Source organism: Tursiops truncatus, chromosome 9 (assembly GCF_011762595.2).
Source record: "Tursiops truncatus isolate mTurTru1 chromosome 9, mTurTru1.mat.Y, whole genome shotgun sequence".
NCBI lineage: Eukaryota > Metazoa > Chordata > Mammalia > Artiodactyla > Delphinidae > Tursiops > Tursiops truncatus.
The window spans coordinates 58,906,232-58,932,512 of record NC_047042.1 but is presented as its reverse complement, the minus strand read 5'-3'; the positions used below and the strand labels follow the sequence as shown (position 1 = coordinate 58,932,512).

At 40.9% G+C, this 26,281-nt stretch overlaps 1 protein-coding gene across 3 annotated transcripts in view; it reads right to left on the bottom strand.

The window, feature by feature from the left end:
- The window catches only part of CHN2 (chimerin 2), a 333,107-nt gene that overhangs the window by 142,683 nt on the left and 164,143 nt on the right, over window positions 1–26,281 (bottom strand). For all 3 annotated transcript variants that reach the window (XM_019926255.3, XM_033863119.2, XM_019926262.3), the window contains exon 3: window positions 17,737–17,792. In XM_019926255.3, coding sequence (XP_019781814.1) covers window positions 17,737–17,792 — 56 coding nt within the window. The remainder of the gene's footprint in view (window positions 1–17,736; window positions 17,793–26,281) is intronic.

Sequence of the window (26,281 nt, the reverse complement as noted above, 5' to 3'; positions counted from 1 at the left end):
TTAAGCTACCTATAAAAAAAGGAGACAGAACTTAGGAGACGGTAGGAATTAAAGATTATCCAGCAAAATGTTCTCAGTATTGTTTGCATTATAACCTTCCTTGTTCTTCTTCCCTAATCATCTCTTCCCAGTGAAATTTCAATACTACAGATAGATTGTATACCTGTTTATGTTCTATATGTATATCTGTGCTTTATACACTGAAATAGTAAAATTTTTTATGAGCGCCCTGAAGAACCAATCGCCACCCCTTGGGCATAATACTGCCCCCATTGAGAACTCACTGTCTGGTGACACCTTCATGGCTTTCAGAATGCTTTTATATTTATTCTTCTACCAGGAGGGTGGACTATGTATCTTTGCCTCCTTTTCATAGATGAGAAAGCTGCAGTTCGGAGAGATAAATTAATTTTCTCCCAGTCCTACCCATGGTTAGCAGAAGATTCAGGGTTGAAACCTAGTTGATTTCAGGTCCCGTATTCATTTTGCTACATGGTGATGATGCCATAAAATCCAGAAGCCTGTTCTCTATTATTTAAAAAAATTACTTAATTTAGCATTTCTGAAACAGGCATTTCCCCCAAACAATTCCCAACATGGTAATAAATAAGAGTAAAAGTGCCTTATTAATGTTTGTCCTTGCTTTCAGATTCTTTTTCTGACAAATTATTCCACATTAAAAATTCTTGAGCTTATGGTGTTTGCAGCAGCTCTGACACTGAGACACCCTCCTATCTTTCATTTTTGTTGCCTGGGCCGGAGCATGCCCTGCCATTGCTCATCTTGCACAAACGTTCTTTGTTTTTCTTCTTGACAGTTTATTATGAAAATCTTCACACAGGCAGAAATATTGAAAGACTTTTACAGCAAACACCCATATATGCACCACCTAGATTCTGTCATGTACTATATATACTTGCTCTATGGCATATCTCTTCATCCCTCTATCCATCCAATAATCCAAATTTGTGGGGGGCTGTATTTCATAGTAAGTTATAGACATGGCAATCTTTCCCCCAGATGCTTCAGCAGGCAAATCATTAATCAGAATTCAGTAACATATAGACTTTTAATAGGAAGGTAACACCAGCTCTGTTCCTGAAATTAAAGAAAGTGAGCTTAGTTTGCATGTTCAGATGGTGTTACCAAATAAAGAGATTCCACACATCTCTTCAATTTCCTGCTTATGAAGCACTGGGCTACGTCTTCTAACAGGCTACCATTTCTTGATGGGAGGAAGTGGCCGTGAGAAAGCAGGTGAAAGAACAACTTTTTTTTTTTTTTTTTACAACTTCTTATTGTAACTGCCTTGGCTTCTTTCATCAATTTACATGTGTTAAATATGAAGGTCAAAATGTTCCTTATAATGGCTTGGGATCAAATTCATCCTACATTACAGGTCTAAAATTCCCTTTTTGGCTAATATTTACACAAGTGCTTGGGAAGTGGTAGAAATTAAAGACCAGTACTTCCCATAGATAAATGCCAGGCACTGTTCTGAGTGCTGTACATGTATTAACTCACTCTTCAAAGTTACTTCAAGTGCAAGACTAGGAGTCAGGAAACTTTTTCTGTCAAGGATTAGATAATAAATACTTTGAGGACCATACAATCTGTCTCAAGTACTGCACATGGAAGCAAAAAAGCAGCCGTAGACAATACGTAAAGGAATGAGCATTGCTGTGTTCTAATAAAACTTTATTTACAAAAAAAGCTGCCAATGGCTATGTTAGACTAACAAACATTAGAGTCCATTCTTAAAAATCGGTTTCAGGACATCTTATAGTTAGCTCAAAACTCTGAGCTTTTGCCAGTGCCTCAAAAGGCCTTTTTATTTAATGCTGGGTCAAATCATCTATTTGTGTTCATGCCCTTTTGTCTCTTACTGCGCAGAAAGGAGAGAATCATTCATTTTTACTCTATGGCATACTGATGCCAACTTACAAAATCAAAATGAACTAAGACAGCAAATAGTTGAATTATATTGTTAAACGGTGGGGAATACTGAAACTCTGAGGGATCTGATCTGTATCCTTGAATTGAAAGGTGCTGCAGCAGCGTCATTAAGCATGGTCTTCGAGAAGTCATGGAACTTGGAGGATCACAGCAGATCAAAGGGACAACCAGAAAAGTGTAATTACAGACGCGGTAGAAATACCCCTGGAGACACGAGAACAATTCATCTAACGATCGATGCGTAATTACCTGGGAAGACACAAGGTGCTTGATGGCATCCAATATGCCTTTGTCGGGCTGTGCCAAGGCTATTTAATTTCCTCCCACAGTAGATGGGGAGATGACACTGGCCATGTAAATAAGGAGGAAGAAAGAGATACTATCGCGAAAGCAAAGCTTGCTATTCTGTCCAACAAGACAGGGAGATACGGTGTACTGAGAGCTAATGCCAAGACTGTGGTTTGTCAGAGGACAGAGCCAAAGGTGACTGATTACCAATGGCACCAGTAAACCTGGGGACGGCAAAAGGAGTGGTAGACTGAGGCAAGGAGGCAAGGTCAGGACTACACCAGCACTGGACTAGCTTTTATTGGTAATTTAATTGCCTGCAATCCTGAATTGAGAGCTACGCACTGAGCACAGAGATGATCCACTGAATGAAGTGACTAGCACTTGGAAAATAGAAATATAATTCACAGTATTCCTGACATAATGATAATGGATTTGGCATTTTTATTAATGCAAAGGTCCATTAAAAGCAAGAGTAAAGGGACTTCCCTGGTGGCGTGGTGGTCGGCAATCTGCCTGTCAATGCAGGGGACACAGGTCTGATCCCTGGTCTGGGAGGATCCCACATGCTGCGGAGCAACTAAGCCCGCGAACCACAGCTACTGAGCCCGCCTGCTACAGCTGCTGAAGCCCGTGCACCTAGAGCCCGTGCTCTGCAACGGGAGGGGCCGCTGCAGTGAGAGGCCCACGCACTGCAGTGAGGAGTGGCTCCCACTCGCCGCAACTAGAGGAAGGCCCACGCGCAGCAACAGAGACCCAATGCAGCCAAAAAAAAAAGCAAGAGTAAATAGATCTAGCCGGGATTTCTGCACAGTCACAAGGTAAGGAAAACATCTAAAAAGAGCTGGAGTTCATAAGAATATATACCAAATATGGACAAACATGAGTATGAATCACCTGATTAGAACTGAATTTGAATATTTTTGTTAATTAGTCCTGCAAACATAAGACTAAGAAGGGTGGGAGGACGGTGGTGGGCGTAGAAAACCAGGTTAAATTAAGCACTGACCATTCCCCTACAAAGATCCATATTTGGCCTCTGCAACATATGAGGGCGTGGGAAAGCTAGACATAGCAAAGAAGAAAGGCAAAGGCAAAATACTTTTAAAGGGTGGAAAATAATATCTAGGAGGAAGTACATCTAGAAAAAATGGTGGCTATGGGGTGACTTGGCATCGACTTTGAAGTTCATGAAAAATCTAGCACAGTGCTGGGCAAACAGTAAGCGTCATCAGGAAACAAAGCATCTTGATTCTCCTAGTACAGGGCATAGGGAAAGCAGCATGAAACAGAAAGCAGAGAGACCATTTCATTTGAAAAGATACATGCACCCCAATGTTCCTGGCAGCACTATTTACAACAGCCAACACGTTGAAGCAACCCAAATATCCATTGACAGATGAATGGATAAAGAAGATGTGGTATATATACACAATGGAATACTACTCAGCCATAAAAAAAGAATGAAATAATGCCATTTGAAGTAACATGAATGGACCTAGAGATTATCATATTCTAGGAAGTGAAATAAGTCAGAAAGATACAAATACCATATGATACCATTTATATGTGGAATCTAAAAAAATGATACAAATGAACTTATTTACAAAACAGAAACTGACTCACAGAAATAGAAAAAAAAAAAAAAACTATGGTTACCTAAGAGGAAAGGCGGGGAGGAATAAATTAGGAATTTGGGATTAACAGAGACATACCACTATATATAAAATAAACAAAAAGGATTTACTGTATAGCACAGGGAACTATATTCAGTATGTTGTAATAGCCTATAATGGAAAAGACGCTGAAAAAGAATATATATATATAAACCGAATCACTTTGCTGTACACCAGAAACTAACACAGCATTATGAATCAACTATACTTCAATTTTAAAAAAAAGAAAGTAGAGGAAGTGAGAACAATGGCTACAGCAGTGGTCCTCCCACTTGAGCGAACATCAGAATGACCTGCAGGGTTTGTTAAAACCCAGATTGCTGGGCCCCAACTCCGAGTCTGTGATTCGCAGGTCGGGGGTGGGCCAGAAAATCTGCATTTCTGATAGGTTCCCTGGTGATGCCGCTGCTGCTGGTCTTAGGACCACACTTTCAGAATCACTGGGTTAGAAGGCCAGTCCTGGACTTGGACTATCTGAGTCTGAATCTGGCTCTGCCCTTCCTGTGCTATTTGTCTCATTTCCTCTTATAAAACGAGACAGATAACAATCGCCATGGCACTGTTATGAGAAATAACATATGTGAAACTCTTAACCCAGTGCTCAGGGCACAGGAAGTGATCCGTATGTGTTAGCACTCATTCCTATGGAAAGACTGACAGCAGTAAATAATTAGGCAATATCCCTCAGAGCAGCCCCAGTCAGATCGGGACAGTCTGAGACTGTGCCATCCACATTACTCTCCAAACGTCTCACTGCTTGATTAGCCAGGCCACACTACCCTAGGAAACATGGCTTGCTCGGGGCAAAGTGCAACCTGCCCCCATCAACATTATTTCTCAGTTAATGTTTAACCAGATGAGTCAAATGTGAAGCATGTCTTTTAAATCTCACTAGTGCACGCAGTGCTATGTACCTGTTCCCTTTCTCAGAGGATCCTGGCCACACCTGAAATTTTGTTGGACCTGACCTCTGAGTCACAGAGCAGACATACTGTGGGTTGTTCTAGATAGCGACTGGTGTGGAGACCTTTGCTTTCTGTTTGGGTAAGGTTGGCCCTACAAAAGCCAGCACCTCCTCATAACCTCTGTGCCCTCAGTCTGGACCACCCCTCTCCCTCCCCCGATCTGTGAGCAATGGTATCTTGGGTTACGGCTGTCACAGACTAAGTGAGGATAACAGAGCGTGTGTTATAATACATGATGCTATCGGTTATTCTTTTTTTTTCTAAAACAACTAACTACACAATGTAGTACTTCATCTCTAGTAGTAGCTTCTTAAGAAATTTTACTTCTCAGAGGGCAGACAGCAGAAGCAAGAAGAACTACAATCCTGCAGCCTGTGGAACAAAAAACACATTCACAGAAAGACAGAAAAGATGAAAAGGCAGAGGGCTATGCACCAGATGAAGTAACAAGATAAAACCCCAGAAAAACAACTAAATGAAGTGGAGATAGGCAACCTTCCAGAAAAAGAATTCAGAATAATGATAGTGAAGATGGTCCAGGAACTTGGAAAAAGAATGGAGGCAAAATCGAGAAGATGTAAGAAATGTTTAACAAAGAACTAGAAGAATTAAAGAACAAACAAACAGAGATGAACAATACAATAACTGAAGTGAAAAATACACTAGAAGGAATCAATAGCAGAATAACTGAAGCAGAAGAACAGATAAGTGACCTGGAATACAGAATGGTGGAATTCACTGCTGCGGAACAGAATCAAGAAAAAAAAATGTAAAGAAATGAAGACAGTCTAAGAGACCATTGGGACGACATTAAACGCAACAACATTCGCATTAGAGGGGTCCCAGAAGGATAAGAGAGAGAGAAAGGACCTGAGAAAATATTTGAAGAGATTATAGTCGAAAACTTCCCTAATATGGGAAAGGAAGTAGCCACCCAAGTCCAGGAAGCACAGAGAGTCCCATACAGGATAAACCCAAGGAGAAACACACCAGGACACATAGTAATCAAATTGGCAAAAATTAAAGACAAAGAAAAATTATTGAAAGCAGCTGGGGAAAAACGACAAATAACATACAAGGGAATTCCCATAAGGTTAACAGCTGATTTCTCAGTAGAAACTCTACAAGCCAGAAGGGAGTGGCATGATATACTTAAAGTGATGAAAGAGAAGAACCTACAACCAAGATTACCCTACCCGGCAAGAATCTCATTCAGAGTTGAAGGAGAAATCAAAAGCTTTACAGACAAGCAAAAGCTAAGAGAATTCAGCATGACTAAACCAGCTCTACAACAAATGCTAAAGGAACTTCTCTAAGTGGGAAACACAAGAGAAGAAAAGGACCTACAAAAACAAACCCAAAACAATTAAGAAAATGGTAATAGGAACAAATATTTCAAATAATTACCTTAAATGTAAATGGATTAAATGCTCCAACCAAAAGACACTGGCTTGCTGAATGGATACAAAAACAAGACCCATATATACGCTGTCTACAAGAGACCCACTTCAGGCATAGGGACACATTCAGACTGAAAGTGAGGGGATGGAAAAAGATATTCCATGCAAATGGAAATCAAAAGAAAGCTGGAGTAGCAATACTCATATCAGATAAAATAGACTTTAAAATAAAGAAGGTTACAAGAGACAGGGAAGGATACTACATAATGATCAAGGGATCAATCCAAGAAGATATAACAATTATGAATATATATGCACCCAACATAGGAGCACCTCAACACATAAGGCAACTGCTAATAACTGTAAAAGAGGAAATCAACAGTAACACAATAATAGTGGGGGACTTTAACACCTCACTTACACAAATGGACAGATCATCCAAAAAGAAAATTAATAAGGAAACACAAGCTTTAAATGACACAGTAGACCAGATAGATTTAATTGATATTTATAGGACATTCCATCCAAAACCAGCAGATTACACTTTCTTCTCAAGTGTGCATGAAACATTCTCCAGGATAGATCACATCTTAGGTCACAAATCAAGCCTCAGTAAATTTAAGAAAACTGAAATCATATCAAGATCTTTTCTGACCACAATGCTATGAGATTAGAAATCAATTACAGGGAAAAAAATGTAAAAAACACAAACACGTGAAGGCTAAACAATACGTTACTAAATAACCAAGAGATCACTGAAGAAATCAAAGAGGAAATCAAAAAATACCTCGAGACAAATGACAATGAAAACATGATGATCCAAAACCTATGGTATGCAGCAAAAGCAGTTCTAAGAGGGAAGTTTATAGCTATACAAGCCTACCTCAAGAAACAAGAAAAATATCAAATAAACAATCTAACCTTACACCTAAAGGAATTAGAGAAAGAAGAACAAACAAAACCCAAAGTTAGTAGAAGGAAAGAAATCATAAAGTCAGAGCAGAAATAAATGAAATAGAAACAAAGAAAACAGTAGCAAAGATCAATAAAATTAAAAGCTGGTTCTTTGAGAAGATAAACAAAATTGATAAACCATTAGCCAGACTCATCAAGAAAAAGAGGGAGAGGACTCAAATCAATAAAATTAGGAATGAAAAAGGAGAAGTTACAACAGACACTGCAGAAATACAAAGCATCCTGAGAGACTACTACAAGCAACTCTATGCCAATAAAATGGACAACCTGGAAGAAATAGACAAATTCTTAGAAAGGTATAACCTTCCAAGGCTGAACCAGGAAGAAATAGAAAATATGAACAGACTAATCACAAGTAATCAAACTGAAACTGTGATTAAAAATCTTCCAATAAACAGAAATCCAGAACCAGATGGCTTCACAGGTGAATTCTATCAAACATTTAGAGAAGAGCTAACACCCATTCTTCTCAAACTCTTCCAAAAAACTGCAGAGGAAGGAACACTCCCAAACTCATTCTATGAGGCCACTGTCACCCTGATACCAAAACCAGACAAAGATACTACAAAAAAAAAGAAAATTACAGGGCTTCCCTGGTGGCGCAGTGGTTGAGAGTCCGCCTGCCGATGCAGGGGACATGGGTTCGCGCCCTGGTCCGGGAAGATCCCACATGCCGCGGAGCGGCTGAGTCCGTGAGCCATGGCCGCTGAGCCTGCGCGTCCGGAGCCTGTGCTCCGCAACGGGACAGGCCACAACAGTGACAGGCCCGCGTACCGCAAAAAAAAAAAAAAAAGAAAATTACAGACCAATATTACTGATGAATATAGATGCAAAAATCCTCAACAAAATACTAGCAAACAGAATCCAGCAACACATTAAAAGGATCATACACCATGATCAAGTGGGATGTATCCCAGGGATGCAAGGATTCTTCAATATATGCAAATCAATCAATGTGATACACCTTATTAACAGATTGAAGAATAAAAACCATATGATAATCTCAATAGATGCAGAAAAAGCTTTTGACAAAATTCAACACCCATTTATGATAAAAACTCTCCAGAAAGTGGGCATAGAGGGAAACTACCTCAACATAATAAAGGCCATATATGACAAACCCACAGCAAACGTCATTCTCAATGGTGAAAAACTGAAAGCATTTCCTCTAGGATCAGGAACAAGACAAGGATGTCCACTCTCACCACTATTATTCAACATAGCTTTGGAAGTCCTAGCCATGGCAATCAGAGAAGAAAAAGAAATAAAAGGAATACAAATTTGAAAAGAAGTAAAGCTGTCACTGTTTGCAGATGACATGATACTATACATAGAGAATCCTAAAGATGCCACCAGAAAACTACTAGAGCTAATCAATGAATTTGGTAAAGTTGCAGGATACAATATTAATGCACAGAAATCTCTTGCATTCCTATACACTAATGATGAAAAATTTGAAAGAGAAATTAAGGAAACACTCCCATTTACCATTGCAACAAAAAGAATAAAGTACCTAGGTATAAATCTACCTAGGGAGACAAAAGACCTGTATGCAGAAAACTATAAGACACTGTTGAAAGAAATTAAAGATGATACCAACAGATGGAGAGATGTACCATGTTCTTGGAGTGGAAGAATCAATATTGTGAAAATGACTATACTAACCAAAGTAATCTACAGATTCAATGCAATCCCTATCAAATTACCAATGGCATTTTTTACAGAACTAGAACAAAAAATGTTAAAATTTGTATGGAGACACAAAAGACCCCGAATAGCCACAGCAGTCTTGAGGGAAAAAAAAACATAGCTGGAGGAATCAGACTCCCTGACTTCAGACTATACTACAGTATAGTCTGCTACAGTAATCAAGCTACAGTAATCAAGACAACATGGTACTGGCACAAAAACAGAAATATAGATAATGGAACAGGATAGAAAGCCCAGAGATAAACCCAGGCACCTATGGTCAACTAATCTTTGACAAAGGAGGCAAGGATATACAATGGAGAAAAGACAGGGTCTTCAATAAGTGGTGCTGGGAGGGGCTTCCCTGCTGGCGCAGTGGTTGAGAGTCTGCCTGCCGATGCAGGGAACGCGGGTTCGTGCCCCGGTCCAGGAAGATCCCACATTCCGCGGAGCGGCTGGGCCCGTGAGCCATGGCCGCTAAGCCTGCGCGTCCGGAGCCTGTGCTCCGCAACGGGAGAGGCCACAACAGTGAGAGGCCTGCGTACCGCAAAAAAAAAAAAAAAAAAAAAAAAAAAAAAAAGTGGTGTTGGGAAGACTGGACAGCTACACATAAAAGAATGAAATTAGAACATTCCCTAACACCATACACTAAAATAAACTCAAAATGGGTTAGAGATCTAAATGTAAGACCAGACACTATAAAACTCTAGAGGAAAACATAGGAAGAACACTCTTTGACATAAATCACAGCAAGATCTTTTTTGATCCACCTCCTAGAGTTAAAAACAAAAATAAACAAATGGGACCTAATGAAACTTCAAAGCTTTTGCAAAGCAAAGGAAACTACAAACAAGATGAAAAGGCAACCCTCAGAATGGGAGAAAATATTTGCAAATGAATCAACGGACAAAGGATTAATCTCCAAAATATATAAATAGCTCATGCAGCTCAATATTAAAAAAACAAACAACCGATTCCAAAAATGGACAGAAGACCTAAATAGACATTTCTCCAAAGAAGACATACAGATGGCCAAGGGGCACATGAAAAGCTGCTCAACATCACTAATTATCAGAGAAATGCAAATCAGAACTACAATGAGGTATCACCTCACACCAGTTAGAATGGGCATCATCAAAAAGTCTACAAACAATAAATGCTGGAGAGGGTGTGGAGAAAAGGGAACCCTCTTGCCCTGTTGGTGGTAATGTAAATTGATACTGTTCTCTATGGAGAACAGTATGGAGTTTCCTTAAAGAACTAAAAATAGAACTACCGTATGATCCAGCAATCCCACTACTGGGCATATACCCAGAGAAAACCATAATTCGCAAAGACACATGCACCCCAATGTTCATTGCAGCACTATTTACAATAGCCAGGTCATGGAAGCAACCTAAATGCTCATCGACAGACGAGTGGACAAAGAAGATGTGGTACATATATACAATGGAATATTACTCAGCCATAAAAAGGAATGAAATTGGGTCATTTGTAGAGACGTGGATGAATTTAGAGACTGTCATACAGAGTGAAATAAGTCAGAAAGAGAGAAACAAATATCGTATATTAACGCATATATGTGGAACCTAGAAAAATGGTACAGATGAACCGTTTGCAGGGCAGAAATTGAGACACAGATGTAGAGAACAAACGTATGGACACCAAGGGGGGGAGCAGCAGGGGGTGGGGGGTGGAGTGGTGGTGTGATGAATTGGGAGATTGGGATTGACAATGTATACACTGATGTGGATGAAACTGATGACTAATAAGAACCTGCTGTATAAAAAAATAAATAAAACAATTCAAAAACTCAAAATAAAATAAAATACGAATTCATGTGAAAATTTTTTTAAAAAGGTGCACATTTAAAAAAAAAGAAATTTTACTTCTTATCAATCACTGTTAATTCTCCCTCATTTTCCTTATTCTGTTTTAAGGAGAAAAACCTTCTACTTTTGCCTCAACTTTCACTCAACTTATATATATATGCTGTTCCTTGGGGGCCCTCTCCACTTTAGCCATCTGTCCTCTCGAATTGGAGCCTCTGAGCATCTGAATTGTATAGCAGCTTGTCCTCAAGAGCCCTTATCCACTCCTCACGATATCACCTTGGAAATGAATAAATATTTTCTAGGTGCAAACGTGCAAAATCTGTGTTACACTAGAAGGAATTCAGAATATTCCAAGGACAGTAAAATTTTTGGAAGGTTATGTATTTTGGTAGATGGCCTCACTTGTTAATAAAAAAAAAGCAGCTTTTTATTTAAAGCAGCAGAAAACTTGGTTTTATCTTTAGAAAGAAAATAAAACTCATATGTCTAAAATTTTTTTTCTAACATTAGTTTTATGAGGTTTTCTCCCTTTACAACAGTGGGTCTACAAGCAAAATGAGTCTAGCTGAGGATGAAATCACATCAGCATCAAAACGCCTGACTGCATTAGGGAGTGAGATGAAAGCCTGGGGGGGAATAATGATGGGGAACGCCTTTGATTCTAGGTTGTGTCAATAGTAAGGGGAGAAAAGAGACCAGTGGAGAAAGTCTAGGATGAAAAGAAGAGAAATATTTCTGACCAGGGAAGAAATAGCCTTCTGATTACTACACATAAAGTCAATTAAAAGGTAATGGGATTGATTTTTGTTTGTGGCTTAAAGAATCAATCTCATTACGTTAAAGACAAATCGTATAGATGTCTTGAATCAGTAGTTTTCAAAAAAACATTTATTTTCAATGAATAGAAGAAGAAAAGGGGGAGGATGGTAGAATATTAGAAAACCCCTCTGAGTTTACTTTAAATCTGTGATTTGAAATGTACTGAGCTAGTTGAGAATGATACAGCCAATCAGTATGGCTTGTTAAGATCTTCCAGACGTGTCTAAGACAAGAGAAACGCCTAAAGCTACAAGACTCTAAGATGTGAAATCTAGGCATGGTGAATGAAAACTTAAAAGCCTAATGATAAAATGAAATGCTCTTATAGGCTTAAAAGGACAGTTTTTACAAATAAAGGTAGAAGGGATGAAATGGGTAGATATTTAGGAACACCAAAAGCTAGAGAAAAGGCACAAAAAGGGGGAAGGGGTACTTACGGTAATACTTAAAAAGTGAATACAATTCACTAGGAGGTAAAATAAGGTACTAAGGCAACTTAAGATAGTTCACTGTCATCTGTACTTGGCTTAACCTCTGACAATCAAGAAAAAAAAAAGGTTCTACAAAAGTGAATTGTAGAACTTCAGTTCTACAATTCACTTTTGCATTAAAAAAAAAAACTTCCAAAATACTCTGTGGTAAGGGAGAGGGGAAGTAAAGCCTCATAAAATGGAGAACAATTTGAAATGATAGTATGTAATTTATTTCTCTGCTTTGAAATTGCTTTTTATAATCCCATATTCACTACAACAATTTCAAAAAAGAATGACAAATGACACCAAATCATTTACAGTCATAAAAGAATTTCTGCATATTCTGTATTCTTCAGGTAATTCTTGGGGACCTTGCAAGTAAATCTTGACGTTTGGCCTTTTGGAAAGGCCAAAAAGAAAGTCAGAATGTTCCAGGAAAAAGTATTAGTCCATGTTTACATAAGAACCTTAACAACAGCCAGAAAGTTCAACTCACTCCCCTAATAACAGCATTGAGTAAATCTGATATGCTATTAGTAATAGTTTGAGAATTCTAAGTTCCTTATGTTAGCAGTCTCTATCCTTTTTTTCATCATTTTACCATATATTTACTGATTACCCACTGCTGCTTGGCCCTGGGCTTAATGCTAGGGAAGTACTTATGATTAAGACTGGTGACATCTCTGGAGCTTGTATTCTCCTGGAGAGAGATGTACAAGCAACAAGAAAACAGTTAAATATGATCAAAAGTATACTAGAGCATGTATTAAGTCCTATAAACAAAATAAATAGGGTGAAACGAGAGAGAAGATCTGTAGGTGCTAAATTTTAGGGGGTTCAAGGAGGGCCTTATTAGGTGAAATTTGATCTGAAACTTGGACATGCAGAGAACTCGAGGACAAGAATTCCAGGCAAAGGGCAAATGCAAAGGCCCTGTGGTAGCAGCACTATGATCTGTTTGATGAATAGGAGCAAGACCTAGTGGGGCTGCAAGGCAGTGCACTCCGAGAAGGATGCTACAGACAGGGCAGTGAGGAAGGCAGGAGCCACACTACGGCTCAGAGCCATGGCAAGAGGTCTTGCTTTTTTTTTCTTTTATTTATTTCTAAATTAATTTATTTATTTGTTTTTATTTTTGGCCGTGTTGGGTCTTCGTTGCTGCGCACAGGCTTTCTCTAGGTGTGGCGAGCGGGGGCCACTCTCTGTTGCAGTGCGCGGGCTTCTCATTGCGGTGGCTTCTCTTGTTGCGGACCACTGGCACTGGGCGCACGGGCTTCAGTAGTTGTGGCTCATGGGCTCTAGGCGCGCAGGCTCAGTAGTTGTGGCTCACAGGCTCTAGGCGCACAGGCTCAGTAGTTGTGGCGCATGGGCTTAGTTGCTCCACCGCATGTGGGATCTTCCTAGACCAGGGCTCAAATCCATGTCCCTTGCATCTGCAGGCAAATTCTCAACCACTGCACCACCAGGGAAGCCCGAGGTCTTGCTTTTATTTTAAGAGCAATGGGAAGCTGCTGAAGCAGTTGGATTTATATCTAACAATGATGGTTTGGGCTCCTGTTTGAAGAATGGGGTGTGCATGTGTGTGTGTGTGTGTGTGTGTGTGAGTGTGTGTGTGTCAGGGAGAGTGCCAAGAGTGGAAGCAGGGAGATGAGGCTGGAGGTTGCTGAGCAGCAACAACCCAGGTAAGAAACGATGACGGGCCCAAGCCCATGGTAGTCCTAGAGGCAGAGAAGAGTGACAAATGCAAGATATATTTGGAGGAAAATGCAGCTTGCTAAGAGAAAAGGGTGAGGGTAGGAGAGACAGGCATGCAGGTTTCTGAAGTTAGGTGCCATTTAATGGAGTGGGGTCCAGTTCTCCTTTGAGCATTAGGCTAGAGATGGCCCGTGGGACATCTCCCTGAAAAGGTCAAGTAGACAGATGGAGCGAGGTGTTTGGAGCCCAGGGGAGAGGTCTTAGCTAGAGATGCAAATTTAGGAGTCGATATTCTGCACTATTCCTAGCAGACCACCCAGGCACACATTTGGTGATTAATAAATGCTTATGTGACGACTGATTGATAATTGACAGAAAGGGCAAGTGAGAATTTTGCATACCGGAAGATGTTCTGAATCTCTTGGCACGGAACGCTCGGGAAATGCCGGTAGAGAAGAGTGCCAGGTGCCGTAGCTGCTCAGTAAATATTAATTTACCACGATGAATCTCAAGAAAGCCATGGACTGTTATTTCAGTAACTGACCCTCCCTGGCTTCACTGGCGCCAGAGCCGTTGTTCAGCCACTTGTTCCTTCTGTTCCTCACCCTCAGCATCTTTTTACATGGCAGCTTAATCCCTGACCCAGGAATCGTGCCTGGTTCTTCATCACTGCCTTTTTGGCCCTCACATCCAGAGAATACTGTCATTGCTGTGACTCTGTCCCTAATGACTGTCTCAGAACTTGCTCTCCATAGATTTCTGAATCTGCCATGAGTCATCAACAGTGAGTACCTCTGATGTGCCAGGCACCATTCTAGACACTTGACACATAGATCCCACTTATAACACGCTGCGCAGTAGCTGTCGGCCCTGGGGGGTAGACCTTAATCCCCCTGAGAGAGTAAGTGCTTGGTTCCAAGTCAGGTAGCCGGAAAGTGGTAGAACAAGGATGCAAAACAAGCCCAGCTGACTCTGCAGCCGGGCTTCCCTTCCTGGGTTTGCAAAACTCACTGGATTTCACCTGCTGAATCAGTCTGTACCCTCGATTGCCTAGTTCTCCAACAAAGTCCATTAGGCGGTTGGTATCCGTCGAGAGCCACCAAGCATTCAAGTCAGGTTGGCCTGTGTCTGTACACTTGAACGACAGTGTTCCATGACTGTAACTGCAGACTCACTTGGTGCTCTAATGTGGGATGTATCACTTTCAGTGGGAGGACCCGAACCTGAGAGAGGCCCATAGCCTGGGAGGTTATTAGTCATCAGAGAAACAAAAGAGATGGAGTGTGTTGGAGCAACACAGCGGGGCAGGCTTGCCAGGGACAAGGTGGCTGAGAGGAGAGGGGCTGGAGACTAAGAAGGAGGGCAGCAAGGCTGTGTGTAAAGTAAAGCGAGGACTCAATGGCTAGCTGAGGGATAAGATGGCAAAGACACAGAAAAAATCATAACTCACTGTTCAAAAGAAATAGCCTTATGGCCTTATGTAAATATGTTGATAAAGCTTCAGTCTTTCTGGCCACACACTCAAACTGAAAGGCTTCTTCATCAGGCATATCCCCGAGCACGCAGGTGTGCTATAAGGCACAGAGCCGTTTGCTAAAACACCCTCTGCAGCAGGAGTGGTTTCACCCGCAGCCACTCCTTCACCAGAAGGAGGCCAAGTGCTGGGAGGCCGAGCAGTGTGGGCAGGAATTATTTGCACAGGAGGACAAAGGGCCCTGAAGCTACCCTGGCTGGCGCTCGCCTCGGCAGCACCTGTTCCTCCAGCACACTCGGCCCTGTATCACCTGACATCTGCCTGGCTGGATGGCCCCATGCTGCCTGCTGAGGACATGGAGTTGATGAATGTCCATTTTGTGTTAGGTTTCCTGGTAGAAATGAGATATGGCATTGCTAGAGGCAAGTTACCTAGGAATCCAGCATCCACCAGGCATAACTTATTAATGAATCAGATTGATAAAGATCAAAGTGTGAAAAGCTTGGTTTAAAAGACTAGAGAGAAGGATGAAAAAAGCTGTACACACGCCATGTCCTTTAGTCACAGCAGATGGTGGTGGCTTGCGGCTCACAGCTCTGCTTTGCTAAGGCCTCTGGGGCACTTCCTTCTGATGCAAGTGTGACATTAAAGAGATAGGCTGTGGACCCTCAGCCCATAGGATGTCTGAAGAGTTTCAGAGGAACCCTGTGAAGAGGCTTCACGAAGCTAATCTGAATCTACCCATCTCCACTGCTAACATTCCACCTGGCTAAGAGGACAACGGACATGGTTCCAAGGGTTTTGAGAGACAAAGAGGTGCTCGGACTCTTTCTCTCTCTCGCTCTCTCTCTCTTTCTATTTCTCTCTCTCTTTCTATCTGTTCCTTTCTCTCTCTCTCTCTTTTACACCCACCCATAGATAACATCTTAAATATATCTTTAATTACATACAATTAATATGAAACTCAAAGCACCAATAGCCAAGTTCTTTGCTGTATTCCCAACACCTAGATCTAAGTCAGAACAGAGCAGTCTCTCTCTCTAGCTATATATTATATATATAAAAAATAAATGAACAAATGAATATTTACTATATCCCCTTGGGTTTCAAGTTCTAGTGCCCAACCTTACCAGTAGACTTTTTATTAATACCTCTAGGAAGAGACTTTAGTTGTATTTTAATTTTACAAACATTCTTTTCATGGAGACATTTAAACTCCTCTAACTCCCTACACATGGTTTTATTTTTCCTGATGGCAAAATACTAAACGTAAAGTAGGACTGAAAGAATTTTTAACAACTTGTTTCTTATTTCTCACCCCAAATACCCTAATTAAAGCATCTCATTAAAAATTTTGTATTTATCCTATATTTCTCTTACTTGGATATTATTTAATAACCAAAAGACAAGTCAGCAGGGTTAGTGATGGAACAAAATCGTACCACCAAATAAAGATTTGACCTCATCCTGGATTTTTCCTTACAGATCAAATATTTTCTCTTCTCAGGCTATATTTCTGGGATGAGAATGTCCACTCTTAAAATTCAGATTACTTGATGAACTTCAGTGCCCTTCAACGGAAGTAAAATTTCACATAGAAACACTTATTAAACAGTGGTAAGTTGGCTCTGGGTGTGGGTACATATGTAGCTAAGTCTTTGAGACAGATTCAAAACCAGATCCGGTCAGTCTGCCAGAAAGTACTGATGTTCAAGGAAAAATCTCAAGACTGTTGGAATTAGAGCCTTTCCCTCTGATAAGGCAGATGTGACACTTTAAAAGAAATCTGCTATTCTGTATTTAATTGAAGTCATAATAACAAAAATAGTCAAGGACCCATGGACCTTTGTTTGAAGGATATTGGTCTGGCTGTTAAAGCACCTAGTCAGCATAAAAATAGAAAACAGAGCCTTAGTCCTGTCTTTCAAATCTTGCTGGCATCCCGGATGATAAGAGAACTGATGAGTAAAGGAGGGCTAGGGAAAGTTCTGTGCCTGGTAAGCATTTTTATGAGTCAATATATTTTTAAGCTTATCTCCAAGAATAAAAACCCAGTCACTTTTCTCGTAGGGATTTTTTTTTAATATGACAAAATGTAAAGGTTTGCTAAGTATGGGTGTTGAGAGTATCCAGATATTTATCATTCTCTGCATTTTCTCTTTTGGAAGCATTTCATAATAAAAAAGTGATAAAAGTATCAAAACTGCAGGAACAAAGAAAACAACCAGAACACACATTTTGGAGAGTTTACAAAGGATGCTTAATTTGCCTCTGTAGTAGTGAAAAATGTAAGACTTCTGATTCCAAGTTAGTATTTTTCAAATAATACCTGATTTCAAAATATAGATTATTTAGATGTTAAATTTGGTGACACTTTAACAAACATTAAACGAAATCAACTCCCAGGAAATCTGAAGGTCCTCCAATATGAACAAAGTGCTGACCATTCATCATATTTAACGAGGTGTATTGGAAATAGCTGAGTACTGACCTCCCCAGGGCAAATGATCCTCTTGGGACGAGGGGCCTCTTGCTGTAACTGATATACTGCCAAATATAAAAAGAGAGAATTATAATTAAAGAGCATTAGCACATACCAACATGTCTTCAAACAGTTCCACCTAACCACCTTTCAAGAACTGCAAATTTCTCAACCAAGAAACAAAGGAGATACAGACACATTTTTAGACTAAATAAAGGCAGATCATTTAAATGGAAATTAGTCACAATGAATATAAATGGGCAAAATTGATTTTTTTAAATTCTTATAAGGACAATTTAGTGTCATAATTGTTACTGGCATTGTTCATGTTATGGCTTTCTTGGGAGACTAGATAGGACTAAAATTCTTTCGACAATTTTAAAGATGAAATTGTACTTGTGAGTACCTCGGTAGTAAGATCATGTAATAGGATTCCTGAATCTCAATGCTGATGTTTCTTGACATACCAGGGAAAGACTGGCATTAGAAGAGGAGTGGCATTCTCTGAAATGTTACAGTTATGGACAGAGACACAGCTGATTCTGTGAGTGAATGAAGCCCCAACTCATTTCTCTTTTCACAAGTTCCATTTTTTGCCCTGTCCATCACCACGGATACTTATCTACTTGACTATTTCCCACCCACTGTCATTCCTTTTGCTTGGGCCCTTTAGTATCTTAAATAATAATAACTCTCTTATATCCTGTTTTAAAGACAGGCTTTCAGGCTTGGGCATGGAGGAAAGCAGGTAACTGTATACAAAAATGTAATTTATCAGAATATTATTTGTAATTTTTCAGACTATAATGAGTGATTTTCTGCTGCTCAGCTAGTTTGATTACTTCTCTTAGAGGAAAAGCTACTCTATGCAGGTACCTTGGGATTCTACTTCCATGGAAATAGAGGTTGAAAATAAACCTCCTTGATATTATCTTCAGAATCTTGAAGAGGGAATAATTAATGTCAAATAAATCTATGAATCATATCATAGAATACATCTATGAAAAGTTAAAAACTAGATCACATAAAGTCTTCTAGAAAATGTAATAAGAGAAGCAAAAACTTCTGGCTTATTCTTAGGTCTAAAAATTAAAAGAAGAAATTTTAATTGAAGGGCAGATGGTCACATGGAAACAGAGGTGGAAATGATGGGATATATTTTGTACCTATGGCTCCCCAATGCCTTCAGCTCAACATGGTTATTTTCTTACCTAATTAAGGGTAGATGACTCAGCTTCCTAACAGAGAAGAAACCATCTAACCCTCATATGGATGTTTTAACGTGTCGCATTTCTAAGCTTAGGTTGCCCACACTAATGATGATGCCTGTGTCACTTAAGGACAACTGTAGCCATGTATCAGAGACAGGTCAGAGAAGGCTCCTTGTGCAGGAGGAAACATGAGGAAGAATTGGCTAAAAATAGAGAAATAGTTTTGGACATTCCACTGACTCTCCCACTAGAGCCCATGCTCTCCTTAAATCACGACAGAGTCTGCATGGAATCCTGTATTCCTCTCGAATGAGCTCCAACACCAACTAACTGCTTTTCAGCAGGGTTTTGCTGTTAATGAGTGTAAAGGGAACCAAAGGGGGCATCTCCTAGAATCACAGAGCTTTAGAGCAATTGCAGAACCCACATCCAGAGAATCTTATCCTCTCTTCTCTTCCCATTGTCAATGCCCTCGGAAGCCAGCAGTTATATGTGGGGGGCATGGCTGGAACAGTTTTGTGAACACCGTTTTTAATGCTTCCCTCGAAGGCAGCAAAGGAAGTACAGCTGTTATGAGAGAAGCATTTTAAGCTAAGCGCACCTTTGCAATTCATATCGGCAAATATTTGAACATCTGCCGTAGAACAGATACCACAGTCAGCATTATGTGGAGGCTGTGAGGATGGAGGGGAAGAGAGAAGAGAAGGGAACCAGCATATCGAGTACCTGTCATGTGGCAGGAACAATGTCTTATTGAACCTTCACAAGAGCTCCGAGGACAGAACGTATCATTACCATTCTCATATTTTATATGAGGAAATAAGTGCCCAGAAGTGAAATATTTGCCCCAGACCAACCAGCTAAAATGTATCCTTTGGATTCCAAAGCCCAGGTTTATTTTTCTATGCCTCAGGGCCTTTGTACTTGCTGTGCCCTCCACCTGGATTGCACTTTCCCAAGATGTTTAGATGGCACTCCTCCCCCTTCATTCAGGTCTTCCCTGACTTGCCCGACTTGGTATAAAATTCCATCCCATCACTCCGCTACCTTTACACCATTTCATGTTTCTTCACAGTACTCATCACCATTAACACGCTGTATTTGTTTATTTTGTGTGCTGTCTCCCTTGACTAATGTGTAGGCTCTTTGGGGGCAGGGACTTTGTTCTGTCCATGGTGGGACGCTTAGCGCCTAGAACAGTGCTTGGCACATAGTAGATGCTTAATGCATATTTGTATGCATTGACTCATGGGTCGCAAGCCATTCCTTCAAGGACACTGATCCAGTGACGGAGATACATGTGGAGAAACAAAACCAGGAAGGGCCAAGTGCTTTAATTAAGGGCAGAGGAGGAAGCAGTTCTTTTTACTCAGGTGGTCAGGATGGCTTCCTGAGGGGAGAAGCATGGAGCTGTTCTTGAAGAGTTAGCAGGGTTTCCATAGGTAGAGAAAAGAGAGGAGGGTACAGATAGAGGAAAGAGCCCCAGCAGTAAAAGGGAATGATGTGCTGATTGGTCAGTGAGAGTCCAGTGTGCTGTTGCCCCAGGGTGGGCAGATGTGGGAGGAGGCCATGTGGGACTGAACCTTGAAGGTCGTGGTAGGAAGCATGGACGTTCTTCTGTCAGCAACGGGGGGGACAGTGACGTGTTTTGAGCAGGGAGGTGACATGATCTGGTCTGTTTCAGAATAATGACAATAAGGATAAGACTGTTCAGAAAAATAGAAGTTCTCATTTTCTGGAGACCTACTGTGTGCCAGACACCTTATCTACATTTCCTCATTTACTCCTCCCAACACACCTCCAAGGTAACTGTTCTTCTCCACCTCAGTGACAAAGCAGTGGAGACGTCAAGCTGTGAAGGAGCTCAAGGTCACGCAGATAATATGATGAAATCAAGATTTACGGCCTGATTTCCAGGTCCAAAGGTCTATATTTTTCAGCCTCACCAGTGGCCCCTAAAGCAGATGGTGGAGAGGTCCCAAGTGGGGCTGCTTGCATTAGAATCTTCGAAGAGCTAAAATATAAATTATATAATTATAAAATACAGATTCTCAGACACCATCGTCTCTGGCGATGCTCACTCTGCCAGCCTGGCAAGGGGCCCCGAAATATGTTCTTTTTAAAGGTCTTTGGGAGATTCCAACACACAGTCAGGAGTGGGGGCCACTGCCCTTTGCTTCACTGAAGGAAGGATCGGAGGGGGATCCTTGGAGGCAGGGAAGCAAAAAAGAATTGTATTTTAGTTGTACGTAAAGGAGATCCTGAAAGTACGAGTTAGGACAACACTAAGAGGAGGTGAGTTGATTGCAGAGGGGGGTGGCCAGGGCTGGATTACAAATTGAATGGAGGAAAGGGCCTTGAATGCTTGAAAGACTGAGACGCCATTAACAATCACAGAGGTTACAGGAGAAGGAATGTAAGGGACAGTTCTTCTCCTGTGTCAACAGGCTAAAGCCCTTAGCTGTATCCTCTGAGTAAAGAGATACATGGTCAGTTCACCAGTCTTACAACTGGAAACTTTGGTGGGGGGGTCCCTGAAAAACCCTCAAGCCAGGGGTGCCACCTCTCCTTGCTGGTCTCTGGGCAGCACACATCATTAATCAATCATTATTTTTCAGTGAGCAGGTCTCAGGATCTACAAAATCTGCTCAGTGCTGTTCCAAGCAATAGAAATGACGAAGCCTGTTTGCCATCTGAATAATATGTCTCTATAAAGATAATGAGATGACAACCGATTGCCATGGCAGCCACAGAAAAAAATGGGGCCCTAGACTCTATCTCAGCTTCAGCCCCAGTCCCTCATTTTCAAGGTTGGCTATAACGAAACAAACATCCACGAGGCCCATTTAATAGAACTGAAACATGTCACATAATCTTGAAAATGTCGTTTCTTGAATTTTCTTTGTTCAACAAACCCACGTCACAAGCAAAATGCAATAACACATGGCACTGCTTGGGTGATTCTGTGCGCTAAGGGGCGAGATGACGGACTGTGCTTCTGCAATGCCCCACATCTGTCCCAGGCACTCCCCAGCCCTGGGTCCTCGCAGCACAAGGGAGAATTCTTATTCTGGAATAAGCTGTTAGGCAGGGGGATGGGGTGGGGATGGTCACTAGGGAACGTGGAGGTAGGAGAAGGGGATCCCCTGCTCCCCAGGAAACCTGAAGCAGATTGAGAAACCAAGAGCTCACTGAGAGAGTGTTTTATTTTTTTCTTCAGTAAGAAAACTCGGCTCATCCTCTGGTAACACAACCCCATGGAGGCCGAGTGAAAGCCCTGGCCTGGGTGATGCTAAGCCCAGTCCAAACCCGTCAGCTACTAAGAGACCCTGCAGGGATGTCCTCTAACAGCCACTTATCACTTAAGAGGGCATGTGGATCCAGGAGCCGAACCTGGCCACTTGGCTGTGACACTGACCCAGCACCACCCCGCTCACTGCCCATGTCTTCCCAGTTTTCATGGGAAAAAACTCACGGGTGTGAGTAGGAAATAGCAGGGGCTTTCAATAGCCTCTAGGCTGAGCCCCACTTCCAGGCAGCTGTGTGCAGGCCTTGTCTTGCTCACAGAATGTCCAGTTTTACTGGGGAGGGAGTTCTCCTCTTGTCCCATGGCACAGTGAAAGCCTGAGGATGAGGCTGTGTAGACTTGAACCAGGGGGTCTCAGGCCTAAGTGTGTATAAGAAGCACCTGTGGGGTGTGAGAAATTGCAGATCCCCCCACTCTTGCAATTCAGAAATCTGGCGTCGGGCTGAGGTTATTAATAATATTAATAATTAATAAATAATAAATTTATTAATAATAGTTATTATAACTATTCTCCCCAGGTGACTCTGATGCAGGGGGCCTATGGATCAGAATTCTGAGGTTCTAAACTCCTCCTTAGAAAAACAGGCACAAGCTGTGACTGCCTGACCTGCTGCCCAGGAGAGTCTCTGGGGAGAGATGTTGGCCACAGCATCTGCTGCTTAACTGGCACTTGGCCTGTTAAACAATAAAATCTTTCAGAGTGTACCCATGGTGGTTGGCTTTTAAACTCATCTGCTTAGTTCATAGTTCTGGCTTAAAGTTTAGAATGTGGCTTTACTTTATTTTTAAAGTAAACTTGAAAATAGCTTTTTTTTAAGAATTGAAACCAAATACTTCTCAGTGATTTCACCAGTGTTTTGGGGTTTGGTCTTGAGTATTAAGGACTAGATGTAGATATATGATACTTTGGGACAAGATTATTCTTACCAAATAATCAGCTCAGGAAGTGATAGCATTAGCTTCTAAGAAAGAAAGGGGAGCAGGACAGGCAGGAACTTAAGGGACTTCATGTGGCATCATCACTGTTCTTTGAGTCAAGATGGATCTTATCCATCCTTGCGGTCCCACAGCTCAAAGCACACTGCCTGGTCTAAGGCAAAGACTTAATATACATTTGTTGAATGAATGAATAATAAATTAATAAGCAATCTACTTTACAGAAAGCATTTAGAGAGTTGATTTCTAAGGTTCCTTATTCTTCTAAATTTCTAAATCAGACATTCGTTGGTTGCCTTCTAGGCATCCATTTCCATCTTCCCCATTTTAACGGTACTCCAAAGTTTCCAGTCACTCCTGTGTAATCCCTCCTGAGTTCCAGTGGTGAGCCCTGATGGGTTTAGGGCAGTTAGTATATCTCAACTCTCTGACCACAGTGATGGAGTCAGGGTTGGGAACCCATGTCAAATAGGGCTGAGACTCAATTCTAAGACTTCTGCTTGCAGTAGACTGTCCTTCTGCCTGTTGCTCTTAAATGTGGATGTGGTAGCCCTGGTGCTATTGGTAGCTCTCTGGGGGTCACAAGAGAAAAGCCTACTAACAGTGGAGACAAACCTAGGAAAGTAGAGCCGAGAAAGCAAGAGGTACACATTGGGTTCTAGTAATGTCATTTGAGTTGCTGGACCAAGTCATGCCTGAAGCCAGTGCCTCTAGACTTTTTGCTTATGTCAATCAATGCGCTTGAGAGGAATATTCTGTTACTTGCACCTAAGAGCATTGCAATTAGCATTAAAATTTAAAAACAGCTTCTTAAAGTGGATCATTATGAGGCAGACTAATTTTCTTTTAGGAATAACGTTATAATTGGGACTAAGGCTTCATAATAAGAATCTTATATCAAATAAGTCAATATTAACAGCCAACAATAGGTGATGGATGAAAGCAAAGACATACCTATATACTCCTATAATCATTGTAAACCATCAGTTTTCAAACCAAGTCCTATAATAAGGCAAAAATGAACTGCATCTGGTAAACGTATGAGAAATTTCCTAGTACCGAATAAACGCCAGAGCTAGAAAATTAAGTGTGTGATGGGCAAGTATGGATTCCATAGATGGTATGTTAATGAGTTTGACATCAACAAGTAAAATTAATCTCTGAAAGGATGGTCTGTGAGTATTTCAAAGAGAAACAACTTGGTGATTCCTGAGGTTCAGAATGGGTTTACCAACAGGTTATTTAAAAACAAATTTCATATTCTGATAGGTTTGTTGGATTTTCAGATAAGGAAAATACTATTGTTTTAACATACTTGGATATTAACATGTATCTCATGAAGTTCTTCAAGGCCCTCGGATTTCTTCTCCTTATTTATCCTTCAAGACCCACATGCAAATTTAACCTCTTTTATAAAGTCTTCTGTAATCCCAGGAGGTAGAGGAGCAGCATATTGTTGCTTCAGTCCATCTGCATGTTAATTGGTTACATCTGTCTCCCTTTCTCGACTGTAAATTGGAGGAAAGTATGGCCACATTTTAGCTGCTGTTGATTCCTAAAGCTTATCCTAATGCTTATAATGTATGTCTGCTGAAAGACCAAATGAGTAGATGATAAACTTGGGAATAAGAGGGAGTAGCATGAGCTTGGTAATGATACTGTTAGATGAGTTTATAGTAGTCCAACACCCTAACTCAAAGAATTAATGGACTCAGGACAACCAAAAGAGAGTGCTTTCTCAGCAGTACCCTGTGGATCTTCGATCAACCTGTTTTTGATGCCGTGGACGGCCCTGCTGTTGGCATACTCCCTTCAGTTGTAGAGTTCTGCATCACTAGAGACCCTCAAATACAGCCTGGATGACTATTAGTTGAGTATAATAAAGAGGAACTTCATATATGTCATTAGGTTTGTATTAAATGGACTCAACTATCCCTTCTGCATCTAAAGTTTTATGATCCTAGAGCAAATTAAGCACATGCACACACAACAACTTGCTTAGATCAAAAAATCAAACTTAAAACCAATATACTCTGGTAAAATTGATATTGGAACATGTAATTAACAACACCTTTTCTGGTTTCCTTAGGACATAAAAGTGCTTTTAAGGGATACACTGGGTGGCCCAAGGTCTCTTAGCAAAAAGTGAAATGAATTTGAGCCAGTGCCATCTTCTCGCTTCAGTAAAGCTCTCTGCGGTGGCATTCACTCAACAAATATTTATTGCGTAGTTAACGTATGCAAGGCTGTGTGTAAGGCAGTGTGCAAGGAACAGTGAGTCACGGGACCCCCAATACCCTCACTACAGATATTTCGTTGATTTACTGTCAGAGCGCTTCACACTCCATTAGGAAACAAACAAACAAAAACATCCAATTACTTAGTCATTAACATTGCCTTTTAAAACAGAAGATCAGAATGCATAACATTAGATTGGAAGGGCCCTTAGAGACCCAGCATCACCCCTTTATTTCACAGATGGAAGAACAGACTCATGTAATAAAGAATGAGGTGCCTCTCTATATGCTGAAATAGAAAGATAAAAACAAGGTATTTGCGAAGTGAAACAAGCAAGTTGAAGGACACCGGGTACAGCATAACCCCATTTTTACAAAAGGGAACAACAACCAACTATTAGGCATGTGTATTTTAAACACTTGGAAAGATATGCTTTCCAAAACTGACAGGGTCAGTGACTGGAAAAGAGGAGTGGAATATGGGGTGAGAGCTGGTATGTGGCCTATGGGAAATTTTTGCTCCCAGCTTTATGTATTTCTCTAATGTTCGTCTTTTATGTAGCTTTGTATTGCTTTTGTAACAAATACGTACATACACAGGTATATGCATATGTGTGTCTGTGTGTATGTATATACTTATCTATATACTTATGTATACAATTTTAAATAGAAAGAAAAAAAGACTGGCAAATTGCAGCCTGTCAGTCTGGCTTGCTTCTGGGCTCCACTCTGAATGCCACTCCAAGGTTTCTCATAAAACCTCTGCCAAGTTACTGAACCCCTCTGAGCTGTGGTTTCTTTGTACGTGAAACAGGGATAAGGGTGGTACTGGTCGCTTAGGGCTGTGGTGCGATTTGTGACTT